Below are 21,615 nucleotides of genomic sequence, written 5' to 3' on the forward strand. Positions count from 1 at the left end.
TACCATTTAATTATAAAGGAAAAGAAGTGGGTTGTGGAGAAGGGAAATCAAATATGGGGTTTGCGAAAAAAGGCCAAGTGGTGGAGAGTTTCTCTGATGACTGGATGGGGTTCTAGGATTCCTTTCAAAGGCAAAGTTTTCCTGTGGCGTCTTATGGTTGGGGGATTACCATTGGGGGATCAGCTGAAGAAAAGAAACATATCTGGTGGCCTTTGTTTCTTCTGTACTACTTGCATGGAGTCTTGCCCTCATCTTTTCATGAAGTGCCCAGTTGCGAAAAAGGTCTGGGATTTTGTCTTTAAGATGTGGTATGCCATCACTGGTACTTCAATTCAGTTAAAGGATTGGATTTTCGGAAGAATACCTGAGGACTTTGGGGATGATAATTCGGAGATACTTTTTCATTTCATTAGATGGATTGCCCTGTGGCATATCTGGAATACCCCGAATGCGTTTATCTTTGACGAGGTTTCAGGGGTTGCTGCTCAATGTGGTCGGATTAAGGGTCTTCTGCTTTGGCAAATTTCTGTTATGAGTCAGCCGAGTTTGGTGCCTTTTCATCTGGGGCAGTCATGGTTAAGCATGACTAGGAGTATAATTGTATAAGTTAGGAATTCAGTGGGTGAAAGCCATGTAAACATGGTTGTAAAATTTTTCTTGTAATATAAAAAAGTTGTTTTACGAAAAAAAAAAAAAAAAAAGAGTGAGAGAGAGAGTGAGAGAGAGTTAGAGAGTTTTTTTTTACGAAAAAAAATAAAAATAAAAAGAGTTAGAGAGTTTGAGTGGAGGAGAAAGAGAGAGAGAGAGAGAGGAAGAGTGATTTTGTTAGCTGAGCTTTTGTGAGTGAGAGAGGTGTAAGTGAAGTTCGATTGTGTGCCCGCTTAGGTTGCATTCTCATGCTCTAAAAGTGGGAATCTGTTAGCTGAGTGGGAGTGTGGTTTCGTTTATAATGGATTTCATTGAGAGTGCTAGGGAGTTTGATCCGCAAATCTTAGTGCAAATGGTTAACTCCAAGGTGCAAGGGGCCATCGATGTGGAATTTGTTAACAATTTTGTTGATAAATTAACTAATGATCCTTGCAATGAATCGAATGATGGAGACTTAGTTAAAGATATGGATTTTAATGAAATAGTTGTTGACGAAGCCGTAGGCTCGGATCTGGCCAAAAGAAGGAAAATCGAGGATGGGGTTCTTGTTTCCTCTGAATCCTCTGAATCCTCGGATATGCCTGTGGATGTTTCTGACTGCTCGCCCCTAGAGGTCCCTTTGGGGGCCGATCCTGTGATCCCTTTTGAGGAACATCTAGTGAAGGCAAATTACATTTTACAAGGATATGTTTCCGAGAATCATGCTCGGGCTGTGGAGGTTGTTTTGCCTAAAGATTTTGCTGAAGTTACTCTGGATTCTGCTACGATGGTCAGCCAAAGTGCTAATTTTCATCAAAGAGCAGCTATCTTCTTCTTCACTGGAAGGGTTCCTTTTCTAAATCACATTAAAGATTGGCTTTCTTACCTACTAAAAGGACACTTTGTGGAGAAGGTTTTTGATGAATCGAAGGTGGATGTTGTGAATTTCCCATCGGCATACTGGGATTCATTGTCCACTATCATGGGGCAATTAGGCGAAGTCTTGGTGGCTCCTAGGTGGAATGCGCAAAACAGAAATCGACTTTGCATGTTGTGGGACACTGGGAAGGTACGCCCGCATCAACTTCGGGTTAAGGCAGACGGGTTTGATGATCTGTTTTTTGAGTTGAAATGGGGATCTTTTGTGGGTCATTGCTTCAAGTGCGGGGAGCTTGGACATTTTTTCTCGGAATGCCTAGTTTCGATTTCCCAAGTTCAGTCGGACGTGCTCATTGTGGAATCCCAGGAAGAAGTGGCGGTTCCTTTGAGAAATAATGATATTGCTCAAATTGGTGGAAAGATTGGGGTTGGGTAAGGTACGGTTTGTGAGCTTGGGTAGTCTTCCAAGGGTTTTGATACTAATGGGGATATTAAGGGTAAAGGTTTGGAGATTCCTAGAGTATTTTCTACGGAGAAAGGAAAACAAGCGGCAGTAGAGGAGAGCGGTGGCAAATGGACGGAAGTGGTTAAGAGAGGCAATTGTACAGGGAATCAAGTACATAGGAATCTTGCAAAACAACAGTTTCCTATACCAAAACCACAACGATACAATCTGCATCCCCGGGGCTCAAAGGAGGTTCTTGCTAGGCCTCTGCAATTTGATCATAGAGGGGCTATGTCATCTCATTGGGATAAACAAGGTCAAAAACCTGATCGGGCTCCTCATCATACGAATTTTTCTAATAAACAGGTTCCTCTGGTTGGAAAGGAGAAAATTAATTCACTTTTGCATCAAGCCTGGGATCAAATGGCTTTGGAGGGAATTGAAGATCCATCTCAGTTCTTCCAGGATCAAGAGGCGAGGGTGCACTCTGGTGTAAAGCGTTAACAAATTCAGTTCTCATTGTCCAGTGGAATGTCAAAGGGGTCTGCTCCAAGACAAAACAATTTAGGCTTTGGAACTTGGCAGTTCGCGAGCAATGGGATATTCTTTGTGCAGTTGAGCACAAACAACATTGTTTCTTCGCAGGTCAATCCTTCATGGTGAAAGAGTTTCAGACTTTTTTCAGTGGTCACCCATCATCTCAGTCGGGAGTGATGCTTGCGATCAAATCTAATTTGAAACCTTCCTTGATCAAACAAGATGTAAGAGGGAGATTTTTGGTGGTAGAGGTAGAGATAGAGGGTGAGTTGTTATGGATTGTTGGAATCTATGCTCCTAACAGTGTACAACTCCGAAAATAGCTTTGGGAAGATTTGATGTTTCTACAACGGGCAAAACCTGGCTTTGTTTTGGGGGACTTCAATATGTGTGAAAAGCCAGAGCATGCTACTTCTCAACATTCTGTTATGGATAGGCCTGAAAGAAGTTGCTGGGATGCGTTAGCAACAGTAGCTTTAAAACAGGATTTGTGGGAGTGGCTAAAATCTGATGATAGGGGTTTTACTTATTTCTCTCAACAGTTTGTAAACACTAAGGCCAGATTGGATCGTATTTATGTTTGTCAGCAGGATTTGTTTCTTCCAGAGATTTTATCCATTCAATTTGGTTATCAATGCATGCTTTCAGACCATTTCCCTGTGATCTTTGAGATGCATTGTCAACCAGTGGATGCTTATCGTCGGTTGCTGGCAAGAATTCTGATAAAGCTCAATCAATCTTTTCTAAATCATGAGGTTTTTAAGTCATATATGATGCATATAGTGAACAACTTTGCTTACATGGTTGATTTGGAAGGCTCTTTGGCTTGGACACAGTTTGTTTGCAATGTACAGAAATTGGGGTGTCAATATGGCAGAGAGCAAGCCTATTTCAACCGTCACAGACTGCTTTTGTTAGAGAAGTTGTTGTTCCAAATACAACAGGTAACAATTTTGGGGTTGCATTTGGAAGAGTTGAATTATGTCGCTGTCTGGATCAAAGAACAGATTGATGAGCTTTATGAGCAAAAGTATGTAAAGTATAGATTACTGGCTAAGAGACAGGAATTGCTTGATGAAACCTGTCAATCTCACAAGTTCTTTGCCAATCTTCAACAAAAACATTCAAGGGAAAACATTGTGAGGGTCCTTTACCAACATGGCAATTCGGTGAGACTGATCCTCCTCAGGTTTTATCTCATTGTTTGGGGTTTTTCAAAGATCTTCTAGGTTCGCCTGAGGTTTTGAGGTTGGAAAATTCAAATGCTCGACATGGTTTGATTGATATTGTCAGAGGTCAGGTGTCTCAGGCTCAGGCCTTGGAGCTTGATGATGACATTTCAGAGGAAGAGGTGGCGGCAATCATTCACAAATTTTGTAAGGATAAAAGTCCTGGCTCCGAATGAGTTTTTCAAGGAATTCTCTGAGCATCTTACTTCTCCCTTGACAAAAATTTGCCAACAAATTTGGGCGACAGGGAATATGCCGGATGATTGGAAGGTGGGGATGATCAAGATGCTGCCTAAGATACCTTCTCCAACAAATCTGAATCAATGGAGACCGATTACGTTGATGGGAGTTATGTACAAGATCTTTGCGAAGGTGATTGCAAACCGGTTACAAGGGGTTCTAAAGAAGAATGTGCATCCTCAGCAATATGGATTTATTAAGGGAAGAAATATTCTACAAAACATTCTCAATGTACAGATTGGTATTGATTATGCTCAAGCTTCAAAACAGGAGGTGGTCACGCTTCAGTTGGGGATATTGAGAAAGCTTATGATCATGTTAGCTGGTCTTTTGTTGAAGAACTCATGTCTGGCATGGGTTTTGGCCGTAGAATCTCTTCTTTAATTCACATCGTCAGCAAGAATGCTTTAGCTAGGCTTCTCATAAATGGAGGTATCACAGAACCTATATCCTTGAAGAGGTCTCTTAGACAGGGTTGTCCCCTCAGTCTTTTGTTGTTTGCCCTCATTATCCATCCTTTGCTTTCAAAGATAGATCAATTAGCAAATTTTGGAGAGATCCGTGGTCTTAGATTGCCCAATGATTCTCAGCTTGTTGGGCAGGCTTTAGCTGACGATTTCTTCATGTTCCTTCATGCGTCAAAGCAAAATGTAGATGTTGCTATGGCTCTTTGGGAATAGTTTGGTCAGGCCACAGGATTGCATATCAATTTGACCAAATTGGTGCTCATCAGTTGTACGGAACATAATCTCTTGGCTTTAGGATGGCAGGGAACAGTTGTGGAAAAGGGAAATATTTTTCGCCACTTGGGATATCCAGTGGGAGTACATGTGGATGCGGCTGCTTTAATCCAATGGATTTCTAGGCGCATTGAAGACAAGTTTATCTACTGGAAATCCCAAGGTTGGCCAATTCATGTTCGGGTTAAGATTGCTCAATCGGTGATGCTTAGTATGATTTCCTACTTTTTGCCACTTCTACCATGGTCTGGAAAGGCACTTAAAGCGGTCCAACAACCCATTCGTTTCTTCTTATGGAAGAAAAGAGGTAACCAGCCAGGTCAAACATGGGTTTCTTGGGATCACATCACTACGCCAAAAAATATGAGAGGAGGGGCCCTATTGGATATGAGAAAGCATATGCTGGCATGCAGATGGAAGTTGTTTCAGGAAATGTGTAACAATTCTGAACCATGGGTTTTGATGGCTAGATCTCTCATACAAGAAGTGGGTATCAAACATGGAAATACTAGAATTGAGGTCCCTTGGTGGCATGCTATCAATTCCTCACATACTATTAAGATTAAGTCCTCCACGCTGCTGAATCATTTGGCTACTTCTTGGAAGGAGATTCTGGGTTCATCTTCATGGAAATCTTCTGAATTTTCTAGGCAGAACAACTCTTTGGCGGAGGAAATTCTTGCCTCTTCTCGATTGTTGGATTGGCCAATTCGGATGGCTCTTCGCCCGAAGTTTAATCGAATGGCTAGATTGGGATTAATTAAGATAAGCGATGCTTTGCTTCCTAATCGTCGATTGATGTCTTTTTGACGTATTAGGCAGGTGTTCAAAGTCCCTCGGGGGTATTGCAGATTATGGCAAAGGATTAAAGAGGCTTTTGCGAATGTTGATGTCTTCCCAGAGGTTGAGGATCAAACTCCCTGGTTGGATTGGGGTCTTAGAAAACCTGCTGACTTGATATATGTTTCTGCCAACCAAGTTTACCACTTAATTATAAAGGAAAATAAGTGGGTGGTGGAGAAGGGAAATCAAGTATGGGGTTTACGAAGAAAGGCCAAGTGGTGGAGAGTTTCTCTGATGACTGGATGGGGTTCTAGGATTCCTTTCAAAGGCAAAATCTTCCTATGGCGTCTTATGGTTGGTGGATTACCATTGGGGGATCAGTTGAAGAAAAGAAACATATCTGGTGGCCTTTGTTTTTTCTGCAATACTTGCATGGAGTCTTGCCCTCATCTTTTCCATGAAGTGCCCACTGGCAAAAAAGGTTTGGGATTTTGTATTTAAGATGTGGTATGCCATCATTGGTACTTCGATTTAGTTAAAGGATTGGATTTTTGAAAGAATACCTGAGGACTTTGGGGATGATAATTCGAAGATACTATTTCATTTCATTAGATGGATTGCCCTGTGGCATATCTGGAATACCCGGAATTCGTTTATTTTTGACGAGGCTTCACGGGTCGTTGCTCAATGTGGTCGGATTAAGGGTCTTCTGCTTTGGCAAATTTCTGTTATGAGTCAGGCGGGTTTGGTGCCTTTTCATCTGGGTCAGTCATGGTTAAGCATGACTAGAAGTATAATTGTATAAGTTTGACTTCAGTGGGTGGATGCCATAATGTGAACATGGTTGTAATAGTTTTCTTGTAATATAAAAAAGCTGTTTTACAAAAAAAGAGAGAGAGAGAGAGAGAGAGAGAGAGAGAGAGCAGCTGTTTTACAAAAAGAGAGAGAGAGAGAGAGAGAGAGAGAGAGAGAGAGAGCTCTTTATGCTACACACAGGTGCTACACACAGGTAAGAGGAAGCTCCGAGTGGACCCGGATTTTTGTAAACCCCCTGATTCAAGGCAACAAGCCAAGCTTATATGGACTACAATAAAAAGATCCATTGATTTTTCAAATTTGGAGGATGAGATGGAGCAAGAAGAAGATGAAGAGCCACATTTACAAGAGGAAGTTGCAGGAATGTTTGAAGGGGAACGAGTCGAAGAAGGGCACAATTTGGAAGAAGACGAAGAAGAGGAAAACTACCTACAGTTAGTAGTCTATGAAAGCCTGTCAGAAGATCTGGAGGAGTCCGCCGACATACTTGGTGCATATAAAGGTGCCGCAATGCCAACAACCAGTAAACGTAATCTTGAGTTTGCAGGTGCTTCGGAAAGTGAAAAGGGGAGTAAGCATGAAGATGCTTGTGACATAGATGAAAGACTTTTTGATTTCGTGTACAAGGCAGGAGCGGTGGAGAGGCATCACATCATTTATAATATTTTCAACACACCGTTGCCAGTAGAACTGTTATTGGGCCAGCATAGTGAGTTTTTGGCAGAGGAGAGAGCTAAATTCAAACTATTAATCGAGAACAGTAGATTTACTGTGGATGGTACTACTATAGTACATTTGCAGGATTGCGTCCCAATTGGTGTATCTAAGAGTGTGATGTATAAGAAATATCAACAACTGCCGCTATCTGCTAGGCCTTTTTGGTGCCAGATTCACAAGAAGGACTGCAAAATTGTTCATGAATAATTTGGCTTTCTGATATTCCTTAACTGTCTTTATCAAGAGCTTGAGAAGACGCCAGAGTTATGGATGGAAGAGGAACACTTTGGTGACGAACTCGCCAAGGATACCAATGAAGGACATGGGGTGGATGATGAGGAGGATATGTTGACAGCGGAGGAAGAAGCAGATGCGGTGAGGGATCTAGATCTAGCTATAGTAAAAAAGATGATACTATCTGCCCCTTATCGATTGTGCATCATTTAGAGTTGAACAAGCTACACTTACTCTACCAGCACTGCCAGACTTCAAAATTGACGGAAGATCCTATATACTATTAAGTGACGTGCAAAACATATTTAGCCTTAGAGAGGACTATGCCTTGTCAATCCTTGCACAATACGATGATGATGACGATGTATTCATAGAAAATGACAGCAGTGATGACGAAGCCATTGAGTTTAATGACAGTGCTGTGGAATGTCTTTGAATATGCTTTGAAAGGGCAAAAAGATACAAGGAAGAGGGATTTGAACTTAGTGATAAAGCATACAATAATTTTAAACAAAGGTTTGGCTACGAGCTACGAGCAGATGGAAGACCCTACAGCTGCTTGGATGAACAAGAACGCCAAAGATGACAAAGGCTCTATAAATCTATGGCGACAAGACGTTTTCTGTAATGACAAAGCTTGTGAGGTATTCTCTCTCTCTCTCTCTCTCTCTCTCTCTCTCATATTTTTTAATTTTGGCAGGACACTTTCAAACAAAAAGATGACTTTCTTCGAAGACGTGAGCATGATTTCTCGGGAAAAGATGCTGCCCTCTCGCATTATCTCAATCGACTTTCAAACGTCAAGATGTTGGTATACCATAATTCAATGAGTCAAGAGGGCACAGTAGCAAACTTCATTTTCAAGACACTCTCGCGTTTCCTTGGTGGTACACACATCCCTAGAAATGCAGACAAAATTATCTTGGTGGACAAGATCACAGCCTTGGACCGTTTTGGATTGTGCCCTGGGTACCAGGGATCGCGGAGAGCCTACTTCTACACATACACTACTGCAGCGCTTGCCTTAGGTATCGAAAGTCATGAGCAGCTAATAGAATATGGAAAGCATTTGTTGTTGAGATATAAGCAACCCATTGATAAGAAATCTGATCTTAGTCTGACGAATTAAATAAGCATGTATTTTTCAAAACTTGTAGTTGTCTATTACAAACCTTTTGTAGTGGTTTACAAAAATCATGTACTCTCTCTCCATGTCTCTGGAGAGACTCTTAGCATTGTAATACAGTCCTCTTTACCCAACGATAATTTTCATATAGCATATTCTGTCGCCATGTATTTTGTCCTTGTATAGCAGTTGACTTTCTAGATCCTTCAATACATTGGTCTTTTCTTTCTTTTTGCTTTTGAAGCTTTTGCAGTAGCTCAATTGTCCTTGATGCCTTTAATGTCTCTTTTTGGTGCAGTCATTGTAGAATTCATCTATAAAACCATTGGAAAACCTCTTTCAGATTGTTGGCTCGATTGCGTGACCCTCCATGTTGTGTGTGGCGAAAGTAAGCATTCCACGCCATGTAATGTGATTTTTCCAAACCTTGCGTATTCCACATACTCGGATTTCCGTGCTTGTTAATAAAGAATGGCAAGTGGTTATAGAGTATGTGCTGTTAGAACAAGAAATAAAAAGATGCGTTAGCATACGTGTGTACAAAACTGTGTGACGTATTATTTAGACTAACGTACCATGTAATGGGTGATATTTGTATCTGTCCATGCATCTGTGAATGATGTTTTAAACCCGTGCAAATTTTCCTTGAAATCTTTTTTGTCTTGGTTTGACCAAGTATTCTTTTCACACATCTGAAAAAGAGTATCAACAGAATGCCACACATCAGCTTTGGCTTTTCGTGAAGTTGGCTCGTGATCTTTGACAGCAAGATGAAGTTTCCTCCATTGGTTGTATTGAACTGTGCTAGTATGAGTTCTTGTGTACTGCTTCCCTGTCTTGGTGGGTTTGTATTGAATATCATTTGTTGGTTTAGAGATGAATCTTCGTGCTTTTACCCCTCCAATTGATGGCTTCATCGGAATATCCTTTTCTTTAGTGGATTTCTTTGTATCAGTTTGAATGTGGACATTGCCACCATGTAACCCCATATCCGATAAAACTTTCTCTAATGCACTGATTGCATCTCTTCTTTCTACAGTATTTAATATCTTCCAAGAATACCCAATATATAGATAAACAAGCTTTTCAATGACTCTACATAAGGCATGAAGAGTGCATATATGTACATTTGCAAGAGGAATTTTAAAGACAGGTCGGAAATTCTCATCTTTACTGTGGCGGTCAGGTGCTTTCTTCCAATTCTTTGATTTAAGCTCTTTTGAACTCCGCATGCAATAAAGACATGGGGACTTTGCCATAGCGCATTTGCTGCAATTAAAAAGGCACTTCAAAGTCTTCAGATCCCCTGCCATATGCCATTCTACTTTGAAGTTTCCGTGCTTCTCCACAAAGAGAGTTTGACCATTGTTCATTTGTTTGTCGATGATATCTGGAATTGGGGTGTGGTGAAATACCCAATATAGAGTTTCAAAGTTTTCCTGCTTTACCTGTCTCAAGAGGCATCTTTATTATACAATGTAACATGCACGGACATTTCAAAAATGATTAGAGAGCAATTTAAGGTACCTGAAAAGAGCCTAGCCACCAAATATTCATCTTGGATTGAACGCTGAAGTACCTGGTGTCATTTTTTGCACAATTATTTATTGCCCTGTTCATTAGAGTTATTGTGACTCTTTCTAGCTTCCTCTCCTTCAAGATTTCACACTCATCTAGCTTGATAACAAATTGCAGAACACCATTGCATTCCTTCAGAGTGATGTCATAGAATTCTACCATTCTCCTTTGCAATATCTCTAGGTCCATGAATATATTATTGGACTCGTTATAAACAATCTGGTCCTTCTCAGAACCAAACTCATCCAAAATATGGTAAGGTTCACCAAAATACTCAAGTTGTTCTTTATTATTAAGCTCGTCACGACGCTTCCACACTTGTGCATGTGTTGGCAAAAGCTTTTCCTTAATCCCATTGACACCAAGAACTGTGGAGACACTCTTCTGTATAGCTGTGTATCCTCTTCTGCTCACACCTAGGGAGTCCATGGTTTCTTGTATGTCTACTGAAGACATACTATTAGTTGCTATAAATTTCCCAATAATCTCCCCCGATGAACCTTAAACTTTCTATCTTTAATGAGATCCTTTGCCATTTTTGATGTGACCAATGGTTTCAGTTGTCTTGTTGGGTTCAAATTTGGATTTATATTCTCCTTATCAGGTTGAATCGCAGACCTAATCCAATAACAAATTTGCAACAATCAAATTTAAAACCAATTTGTAGTGTATACCTATTTGAACAACTAGTAACAATGCACAAATTGATGATCTGAATGACAAATTTTTATGGTACATCTGAATCCTAAACAAATGAATTTGTAGAGCAGACCTTATTAAATAACAATCCAACCAAGAACAAATAAGAAGTATTCTATGTGCTTCCTTCTTCATATGAAATTATTGCTTTTGTTGAAAAAAAGAATTAACAAGGAACAAGGCAACCATTTACCTGATAGCTTGTATTCTCTTCTTGAGGCCACCTGAACCTGGTCTCAAGGTTTCCACATTCTTCAACCTCCTCTTTTGAAGTCGGGAGCCGAAGCATGTGTCTTTTTTCCTGTATCCAAGTAATTGGTTTTGAAGACCTTTAATTTGTATGGACTGTTCCTCAAGTGTTCCTTGTTGGCCTTTCACTTGATTTGAAAGGCGAAGAATTTCTGCACATTGTAGTTACATGTATTATCTTTGTAGATTTGCCTCATTACAAAGAGAGTTGCAGTAACCTAGCAGCCCTTTTTTCCCATCACCTGTGAACCTCAACAAGCTGGTTGGATTTGAAAAACATGGGTGTGATGAGGTGATTGGGTCAATAGGGTAAATGTTACCATCACACCAGATATCTATATGTTTCAGGCCATCATTCCTAAGATTATCTTGTTGTGTGCTTGAGATATGTGCAGTACCTCTAGCATGCTTAGAGATTGGCTCATACTCAGAGTCCAAATCAATATGCAGGTGATACTTCTTCTTAGTGGGTGTTTGCACTTCAATTTCTGGTGTATTTTCCATACTAAAGCTTAAGGAACAATGTAATTTAAACAGTTGTTGTTTGTCTATATGGAGGAGGGAATGGGGGGAGAGAATGGTTGCGCCTGCATCTGTGAAGAGGGAGGAGAGAGGAAGAGAGGGAAGTTTTCCCTCCGTTATGGGTCCTTTTCATGAGATCTTCTCAAATTTCTAACTACTTGAGTAATCCTAAAAGAGTAAAAGACCACGATCCCCCACCATCCTATAAAATGACCTAGATAGGGACGTTCCTAGGCTTCTCTTTTCCTTTTTATATGCTATTACACATTTTCTTGAGAGAGAAAATATCCAAAAGTTTAATTTCTTAGAAGGCCCTCCAAAAGACCTCCAAAATGTCCTAATGAAACCCACGACTACATCACCTAACCAAGAGACCTCCACACGGTCTCCTCTACCCAGAAGAGATCAAGGTACTTCGAAGCTACCTCAATGAAACACCTATCATTGGGGACCCATCATCAAGGAGCAAAATCCAATGTCACCAAAGACCGCAAACAAGGCCCAACAAACATTACAAATCCGGGCGAATAACAAGCTCGCTAATGCATCAAGACCAACAGCAGCAGGCAGACAAGGGCAAGTGGCAAAGCTGAGTGGCAAAGCTGAATGGTGTCCCTTCATGTGGAGAATCAAGCAACAACCACAATGGTCAACTCAAGACTCATGAATGTAACCTCTGGCTCCAGTTCTTCTCATCTACCCATCAAGAAAAGGGTGTCTTTAATTCAGATCCACCAATGATTTGAGAGTTGGGCGTACCTATGAAGAGTCACTCCTGCGGAGACAACGTCTCAAAAATTCCAGTCATCAAAATGGCGCGTAATTCGGGCAAAAAAAATCGTGGAATGTGGAGCTGATTTGAATAGAGGTTTTCCAACCACTATTGAAGGCTCTCATCAAGTTTCAGGACTTTCGGAGCTCATTCGAGAGCTTCGCCCACGTGTTTACAAGGAAAAAGAAGGCGATTTAGGTCCGAACCAAGATCCGATGTGACAAAATAGTTTAAGGGATGTCCATGAAAATAAATTCAAATCATCTCATCAAATGGAGCATATCTCATTTGGGTTCACGGCAAATTCGAGTGAAGCTGCCAACAGCCACCGCAGCCTTTCGGCTGCTTACCTTCAGGGGAATGACACTAGAAGAGGGAGTACCGAATATGAAAAGTAACCTTATAGACCTCTAGTAAAAATATCCGGGATGCCTAGAATCCAACCTTGGTCTATTCAGAGCTCAATTGCTATGTTGTCCGACGTGACAAAAACAGGTGCTTGAGGGGCTGTTGCATAAAACAGTTTTGCACCTTTTTCACATTTTGCGTATCCCAGGCCTCATCACATGACCAACGGATCAAATGCATAATCTCAAGCATAGTCATAAGAATCCCCATGATTTGGAGCACAATTGGATCACCGACCTCCAACTCCGCTATTTCAGAGCGCTTTTCAAAGAGCGCGGATTCACGTAACGACTTCAATGCCCACACGAAGCATGTCGAAGTTGTTCAATGATCTACATTTTGGAAATATCTTTGAATTAACTCGTCGAATTGAAAAATCACAAATGAACAAACAAGTCAAGTCGTCACAGTTCACACTGTTGGTATAAGTGTCTAGAGTTGGGTATTTCAAACCAAAATGTGCTTGGATCTTAGTCCCTCACATTCTTCAAGTAATATCCTACACTAGACTACATGTTCTTAATGCTTTATCTTTTGAAACTTTGCACCATTTTTCATGATTTACGTATGGACTGGAAAGTTGGACTACTTAAGTGTGTCACTTGCACCGGATGGGAAAGCATAAGTGTCTGAGTCTACTATCTTATGGAGACAGAAGAGTCGGAGAGTCCTACACACACACACACACACACACACACACACACACACTATGACACTGGTGAGGAGAGTGAATAGCCTCGACTTCAAAATCCCTTCTCGGAATGTTAAGAGCTCCTCTAGCAAAAACACTACTCTTTGCGCTACATTCTTTCCGGGAAGTACCCATCATTACTCTTCTCTTGCACAACATGTCCATTTCCATTCCATTTGCAAGAACACATGCTAGGGTGTTCCATCATTAGACACTCTTCTGAGCTCAACCCATGCACGTTGCACACTCATTTCTTGAGGCTTCAACAATACAAGCCCCTTGACCATAACTATAGAGCTCATCAACCATTTAGCATGGTTAGAGCACTATACATTTACCTCGAGTACCCATGCCAATATCCAATCATCAAGCCCATCAAGACACGTGCACACTTCACAATCAATACCCCATCACTTCAGACACACACAAGACACACTTGCACTTCATGAGTCACCAGTTCTGCAAGGACATTACTAACATCACTCACCCATGAACAACACACATCCATCACTTTACTAACCACTCCACCATCATAGTAACATTCTACTAACCCATTGCCACCAGCAGCAGACAGGGGGGAACCATGCCATACTTCAAACACCCTCCCCGATACACTTTCACACACAGTTGTAAGGCAATCCTTGGCACACATATTTTTTACACACTACCACCATTAGACAAAGGGTAGAAATCACTTCACTTTCACACATAGCAAGAGCACTCTTGTGCAAGCAAGTAGAAACTCTCATCCTGTCATCTCCAGCTTTGTAACATACCGTCTCGGTATCTTACTACGCTTGACGGGATGCCCGTACAATTTGTAACCAAGACCCTTATAATTATAAATGGCAGTGTTTCTCTCTCAATTAAAGTGATTTATTGATAATTTTGAAGTTTCAAGCTTTCTAACGCATGTCTCTCCATTCCGATTGAGTTTTGGGGACGTTTTTAGTCTAAAAAAAACGCCTGTTTCGGGAATGAAAGTTTTAAAATGAGGAGTTAGGAAGTGATTTTTCTCATATTCAAAGTCTTATAATCGAAGAGGAGGGTCCCGTTAGCTTTCTAACACACCCATCCACACTCAAACTAGATACCCAGAGTGTCCTAGAGGCATTTAATTCTCTATTTTTCTAAGGTTCCGGGTACGTAATTTAATTAATTAGATACCTAAAGTTATGGATAAAAAGAAAAAAAGAGGTTAATTCCTCGCCCGAGAAATAGAAGTGGCCAGATTAGTTCAAAACTCAGTTAGACCAACCACTAACTACTCTGACTAAAGCAATGGCTAGAGAACTCAGTAGGTATGCATGGGTGAGTGAGGTGAGTTGCAGAAAAAGTAGAGGAGGAGAAGATTTACGAATTCATGCTCCCACCTCTCTCCTACTTTTGCACACACATTCTCTCTCTTCTCCTTGCTCCTATATAAGAGATGGCACCCCACACACAAAGCACAAGTGAATTGGGGTGCATCTAAGAGCCAAACTCTACCCCAGAACTTCCATAGTCTCTCTCTCCTCAGGTGAGCTCTTCTCCTTCTCCGTGTGTGTCACTACCTTCCTCTAGCACAATCTATGTGTAGACGGGAGCGGTAGGGGACATAGTTTTGCAATTTTATGATTCTTTCTTATTAATTCACCAATTAGGGTGAAGATTTTTGATGCAAATCAGATATCTAAGCTCCCCAATTGCATGTCTTAGTACGCTGATTTCTAAAATTAGTGAAATACCACTAATTTTGATAATTTTTTGCTCACAGTAATTATATGACATATGTTATAAAATTATTTTTTTAGCCTATAATTAGTAATTTGATGCTAATTACGTAATCCATGTTTAATTGGTAGATTAAGAGAAATCATCATTTTTGTGCTAAAAATCACCTATTTTAATATGGATAAATAGCAATTTGATTTAATAATTAGTGAGACTTATGTATACTGTTATGCAGACCTTATTTCAGCTTTGTAAATTTTTTGAGAATTTTTTGAGACTATTTCCTAATTTTTAGCTAATTTCTCGCCAGAAAAATGTTGTTTTTAGGCAATTTTTGCTGATTTTATATTTTTTAGACATGTCTTTGATAACAGAAATTTTTTGAAAAAATGATTAGAGCTGTACCTAATTGAGGCCCACCTTTGCGAATTTTTCTATAATTTTTATAGATTTGCAGAAATTATGAAAATTAAAACTCTACCGAAAAACCGCTAATTTCTGGCAGTTTACTACATTGTAGCGAACTCTAGTACTTGCTTATGTCTCTATTGTAAGGGAATTCATATTTAAGATTGCTTTATGAGTGCGCTAATCACTTAGCAACTCGCCAGCGTTCTTTCTGTTTATACTTTAAATTTCAGTTAAGATGCCAGGCGAGTCCCATCTCCAGCGATAACCCCAGCACCAGCAGCAGCACCAGCAACTGTAGCTATGGAGGTTAATGACTGTGAAATCCCCGAAGCAGAAGCGATGTCAGTAGCAGCAAATATTCTTCCAGCACCAGTAGTTGCACCAACGGCGGCAGGATTAAACCAGGTTATTTAAAGTTATTTCTAAGTTGTTTAAATTAGATTAAGCATACTTCCGGAACCATAGCAATCGAGTCAAGGAATTTCCTTAAATGAGAACATATCTTGAAATAGATCAAATGACTCGATCGACGAGACACGATGCATACATATGGTTGCAGCATGTAGAGATAGTGAAAGAATTGTTTCCACAATGATCGTTTGCATCAAAGTTTGTTTGGCAAGTCGTTTAAGTTACAAGTAAAAGAGTTGGAATTGACGTTCGTCCAGGAAGACATTGGGAATAAAGTTCCACCATCCCGGGGAACAAGCTTGGAAGCACCCGGGTTATTGCGAGTAAGCCGAGGTCTTTGCCGGCGATGTGAATGCCGAGGTCATTTTCGGCGACATTAGAGCCGAGGTCTCTTTCCGGCTGTAGTAATAAACCTCCCAGTTCATTTATTCAGGATGGATGAACTCGCCCAGATTTATGCGGGCTGGAGTAATGAAATTGTAGCAGAACAAGGAATTGTTCTTCAAACTTATTAAATTTTATGCTTTATAGGATTGTTTTCTGTAGAACTGTTTTCTCTTGTCTGCATATACTGTTTGAATGGGCTGATTTAACGAACATTGTAACGTAAATAATAAAGGAACCAGTGTTTACGTGTACAAGAGCATGGTAGTAATTAGATAAAGTGCCCTCTCTAAAGGAAAGTGGGAGAGCTGACGCCCAGACGGCGCTTCTCTACGGCTGGGTGGAACTGATTAGTCAAGTACCTTTTCAACAGTATCAATACGTGATCAATCATGTAGATATTCGGTCCGTATCTAAGGAGAAAAGTGTTATACTGGCCCTCTGAAAGCTATGGGGGAGCTGTATAGTGTCTATGAACCAAAGATACGTTTCTCGCAATCCTGTAGCCGTAAGGTACGGTTGAATCCTGAGAATGAATGTTAGAACTCCCTGACAAGCAGTTCAGAGCTTCTAGATCGGCGAGGATGTCCGCTTCCGGCGACGATGCGTTGGAACAGACAAGCTGTGTCACCCTCTTAATCTAGTCCGGGAGACCTCCGAAAATTAGAGTATCGGGGAAAAGGAGCCCTATAAACTTCCATTGCGAGAGTAGAGTCAGGGGCGATACCTCACACGTGGTATCAGAGCCGAAGGTTCTTCTTGGATTGACTGTTCTCTGTTCTATCTTCGATTGGTTGTATTTCTTCTTTCTTGTGACTCTAGACTGAGTAGAGGACTGAACCCGAAAGTTTGTCTAATTCAGGACAAATACGACAAATTTCGTGTCTTCAAGCTCATGTATGAGACTGCTTGCAATTCATATAACTTGGCGTACTGAACTCAAGTGTGTGAAACTCTTGACCGGATGATTGATCCCCTCTGGTATCGGATTAGAGCCAACGGTTGGGAATTTAGAGGACGTATATTCTATATCTACAAGGGCATAACAAGTAGCCTATCCCTAGACTTGCGATGGGTGAGATGGCACGAAGAGCTAAAGGTGGTCAGATGCTTTCAGTTCATTCCAACCGAGTACAGTACAATGGTGGCGGTAAGGGAGAAGCGGATGACCCAGAACCAATGGGTTTACCAAGAGGTACGAAAGATACTTCCTGCCGATCGAATAATCATCTACGATCATCCAAACAGCCTACTGGATAACCCTTGTTCACCACTGGGATTACCGGCATTACCAGGAGTGTATAGATTTCTCCAGGTTTTGGAAAATCCTCCTAGATATACTACGTTAGAGACTAGTCAATATCACGGATATGGCAGATAAATCCGTTAATTTGTGTAATGGTTGCACTTATTTTAGAGACAGCTATTTTTTGACTATGTGTGACATGCTTTTCAAAGAATGGATTGAGTAAGTGTGTGTGGCCAACACTGTATTATGCTGTGGAAATGGAACATTGTATTGATGGTTGAGACACAGAGCCTATATGTGTACTGAGCTGTGATTTCTATGATTGTGGTATTGATGATACTTGGGATGCAAGTTATTGAATTATGGACTGTAGTAATAGGGTTGTGATTGGACATTCAATCTTACGTATAAGTATTGACTGTATGACCCGGATTCCTCCTTACGACATGTTCCGGATCTTTGGATATATGTTCAAGGCGGCACGCGAATCCCCGGATATTCGATTCAGATCGACTATGGCCCTTATTGTAGACCTTCTTTTTGACCCCACACTACATGCTTTACGCTTAAGGCATCCACATTGGTGGCAAGCTGGCGGAAGGCTTGCAAACAGAGACTCACTTCAACACCTTGACGTCAGCCTCAAAAGGCTAAAGCTCCTCGAAAATTTGAAAGTCATAGGAATGTATGTGTTTTCAGGGACTAGTCAGGAAGGACAAGTTGTAACGATAAACGGTGAAAATGTTCCCTAGAACCGTTATGTTTACGATAAAGTTATTCAGATTGTCCCCGCATATCGTATTTTTGTAATGCCATGGGACAGGGAAGGACTCCCTACTCTTCTAGTTGATCTTCGTTATTTACATACCCATGATGGGAAACCTTATTTTGCTAGCTTCAAGACTCGTCAGAGGATTCCTGAAGCTACGACCTTTTTGTAAATTTAAACGCGACAGTTAGCTCGCTAGAATTGACGATATGAATAAAAGGATCTCTTTTTATCTTGTCGAAGTTTTGTCTTTTATATCTGCATGTTTTTTGTTCCAAGTTGGACTCTGAGTGTGAGAATCTGTGCATGTGACCAGATTGACCCGTATGATCGATTTCGGGCATTCAGATATATGTTTAAAGCTGCATGTGAGTCAGACAGTTATGTGTTCAGATACAATATGGCAACTGTTATTGATAAGCTATTCTTTCCTTCATTCTACTTGCGACGTCCCAGAGATACAAGTCAAGTAGCGAGACATAGGAAGAATGACCTCTTATGGAGATGCTATGGGGACCAGCATATATGGGTCACTAGTACCAATGTAATCAACGCAAGCTGACTCTGCTTCCTTGACGTTGAATTAAAAAGGATATGACTCCTAGAAAAGCTAAGGATCATTCGGTTGTTCTCATTCAGGGGAACTCACTTGCCAAACAGTATAATTGTTGATGGAGCACAGATACTCCAGGACCGATACGTCTACGACAAGGTCATCAGGACTATTCCAACTGACCAAGTCTATGTCATGGATCGGGAAAAGCATGGACTTCCTGCTATCACAAGAGATTATCGTGTTTTAGAAACAACAGTAGATCCCCCGTATTTTCGAACCTATAATACCTTCGAGCGTGTTCCCGAGGGAACCACTTTTTGCAACTAAGATATATTGGAAAGGTTTCACGTTTTGTCTTATATACTTGTCTTGACTATCTCAATCAAGTTTCGAATAAGTCTGAGTGAGCAAACGTTCAGTTATTAATTGTGTAAAACCAGGGAAATCGTGATGGACCTCTATACACGGAGGTGTAGGAGAAGAAGTTATTTCTCAAGCAAATGTAGCCTCCCTCGTTCAAAGGAGAGGGTCCTGAAGTGGAGAAGAACACTGCAGTGTGTGAAAATAATGGTATTTTAATGGCTACGGGACATTCAAATAATTCAAAAATACTGAAAAAGGTGGGAAAATGAGGGAAGAGTGGGGGCCAAGGCAAGGATAAGGTCAAAAAAGTCAACTCTGACACGAATAGAGCAAAAAAGGCAAGCAAGGGCAAAAATAGGGCTAGAGGGGCCAAATCGGGAGGAGTGGGGGTCAAACCAAGCCATAAAAAGCACCCTCTCCTCTCAAAATTGCACAAATCTCCTTCTCCCTCCTATTTTTAGCTGAGCACTCTCTCTCTACCCCAAGGGCCTATAAAAGCAGAGCCTCAGTGCCACTCTTTTGCACACTTATGGAGGGGCAAGATTGGAGTTTTGGAGCTCTCACATCATCATCTTCAAGCAGCAGGTAACCTCTGCTTCATCCTCTCCACGATTTCTCTCTCTCTACCTCTCTCTACACACATCTACGTGTAGGAGGGAGCAGTAGGAGCCTATGCTTCTTTCTTCAACATGATTGATTGATCTAATCTCGAGGTTAGGACATAAATACTGATACAAATCAGGGATTTATGGACCTCTACCCTCTTCTTCTATGCTGATTTTATCAGATTATGCTAATTTTTGATGGTTTTCTTGATCTTTATGCCATAAATGATTGATGATTGCAATTAATATGTTTCTTGTGCCTAAAATTAGTTAAATTATGTTTATTTTCAAGGAAAAATACTGGATTTTCTAATCTAATTGATTTATTCATTGATTTTAATATTTTCAGCTTAGTTTTTAATGGCATAATTAGCAAATGACCTCAATAAATTATGAGACTTTATGAGCATGATATTTCTTATGATTTTTAAGTCTGATAATTTTCTTGAAATTTTTCTAAATCATTTAATATTTATTATTGATTTTACGGCTCAAAAAATGGCAGTTTTCAGTCTATTTTATTTTTAGTAAATTATCAGTTCAGCCAAAAATTGAGGAAAAATAAGGAAAAACTGCACCTTAACTAGGGGCATGTGCCTGAATTTTTCATAATTTTTTGAGTAATTTTAGATATTTGGAAAATAGATCTTTGTCTAAAACTGTGCAATTCAGGTGTGCATGTTTCGCATGACGCAACTACCACATTCTAATGCTTTGGATTTCTTGTCACAACTAACTTGATTTGCAACATTCTTGCAAGGACTACCCTACTTTTTAAGGATGCCTCCGAGACGTATTACGAGGGCAAACAGAGGGGCACCAGTAGCTCCAGTTGCACCTGAAGCAGTACCTGAAGTAGTACCTGAAGCGGTGGCAATACCAATGAACAAAGAAGCACCTGTTCAAGTGGTAGCACCGGTAGTGGAAGCGGCACAAGCGGTGGGCGCGGCTCAAGTGGCACAAGCAATTCAAGCAGCACAAGCGGTGCAAGTAGTGCAAGTCGCAGTGCAAGCATCAGTAGCACCAATTCCCGGACTAAACCAGGTTTTTATGGTCATTTCAAGTTGTTTAATTAATTGCATTCCATAATACGATATCGATAGAAAAATAAGCATAGGGATCCTTAAAAGTGATACAAAGACTTAAAATGATTGACTGCGTCGATCAAGAAACACGTGGCATATGTTTGTGTACGTATAAGTTAAGACTGAATGATTAAGTTTGCTTGCAATTTCAAGTTGTGAATTAAAGTATTGAAAAGCGTGATTGTGGAAAGAGAATCCTTATTGATATTGAATTGTTACCATCCAGGCGGATGAGGATCTTAACTCGCCCAGGTCATATTCGGGTTGGAGAACAATTTTGTCACCCAGGACAAGGACTCGTCACCCAGGTTATATGTGGTTTGGACAAAAATGTAGAATTTGTGGATTCTAGAACCTTCGAGATTCTGATGCCAGGAATCCCTCTTCATGGGGAACCTCTTGAGCAATTTTGACTCACCCAGGCTACATTCGGGTTGGAGTATATTGATTGACTCGCCCAGGTCATATTCAGGCTGGACCATGTGAAATTTTGATGGACATACTGAATGGTTTGAGATATTTTGAATAGTTAAGTTGAATTGTTGAATACAATGCTTGACTCTGTGACTGAGGGCTGTCTTAAATAATACTGTTTTGGAATATAAAAGAACCCATTGTTTTACTTGTTCAAACATGTGGTGGTAATTAGTTCACAAAAAAAATACCGTACTGGAACCAATAGGAAAGAGGGTGATTGGTTGCCCTGACGGCACCTTTCTATGACAGGGTGGATCCAATTAGTCGGCCAATGTTTCACGATAGTTAGATAGGCGCATA

At 40.6% G+C, this 21,615-nt stretch overlaps 3 protein-coding genes and 2 pseudogenes across 4 annotated transcripts; 4 read left to right on the forward strand and 1 right to left on the reverse strand.

Annotated features, from left to right (window-relative positions):
• The window catches only part of LOC147613481 (uncharacterized), a 6,305-nt pseudogene extending 5,699 nt beyond the window's left edge, over nt 1-606 (forward strand).
• Nucleotides 607-6,497: 5,891 nt separating this feature from the next.
• On the forward strand, nt 6,498-8,077 carry LOC147613482 (uncharacterized). The gene has a single exon (XM_086781175.1). It carries the CDS (start codon nt 6,609-6,611, stop codon nt 7,218-7,220), a length of 612 nt encoding a protein of 203 aa, XP_086637301.1. The 5' UTR covers nt 6,498-6,608; the 3' UTR covers nt 7,221-8,077.
• Nucleotides 7,284-8,444, forward strand: LOC147613483 (uncharacterized; annotated as a pseudogene). Its single transcript, XR_015263151.1, has 4 exons — nt 7,284-7,447; nt 7,557-7,740; nt 7,787-7,891; nt 7,948-8,444. The product of XR_015263151.1 is annotated as an uncharacterized LOC147613483 (transcript).
• Nucleotides 8,445-8,476: 32 nt separating this feature from the next.
• LOC147613484 (uncharacterized) lies at nt 8,477-10,140 on the reverse strand. Its single transcript, XM_086781140.1, is given in 3 exon segments — nt 8,477-8,869; nt 8,949-9,821; nt 9,901-10,140. Coding segments are annotated over 3 exon segments (1,506 nt in total).
• A 9,551-nt stretch (nt 10,141-19,691) lies between these two features.
• On the forward strand, nt 19,692-21,291 carry LOC147613485 (uncharacterized). The gene is made up of 3 exons (XM_086781250.1): nt 19,692-19,733; nt 20,514-20,797; nt 21,065-21,291. Exons 2-3 carry the CDS (start codon nt 20,534-20,536, stop codon nt 21,188-21,190), a joined length of 390 nt encoding a protein of 129 aa, XP_086637376.1. The 5' UTR covers nt 19,692-19,733; nt 20,514-20,533; the 3' UTR covers nt 21,191-21,291.
• The last annotated feature ends 324 nt before the right edge of the window (nt 21,292-21,615 follow it).

Source organism: Cibotium barometz, chromosome 43 (assembly GCF_041138505.1).
Source record: "Cibotium barometz isolate CiBa-2024 chromosome 43, ASM4113850v1, whole genome shotgun sequence".
Lineage (NCBI taxonomy): Eukaryota > Viridiplantae > Streptophyta > Polypodiopsida > Cyatheales > Cibotiaceae > Cibotium > Cibotium barometz.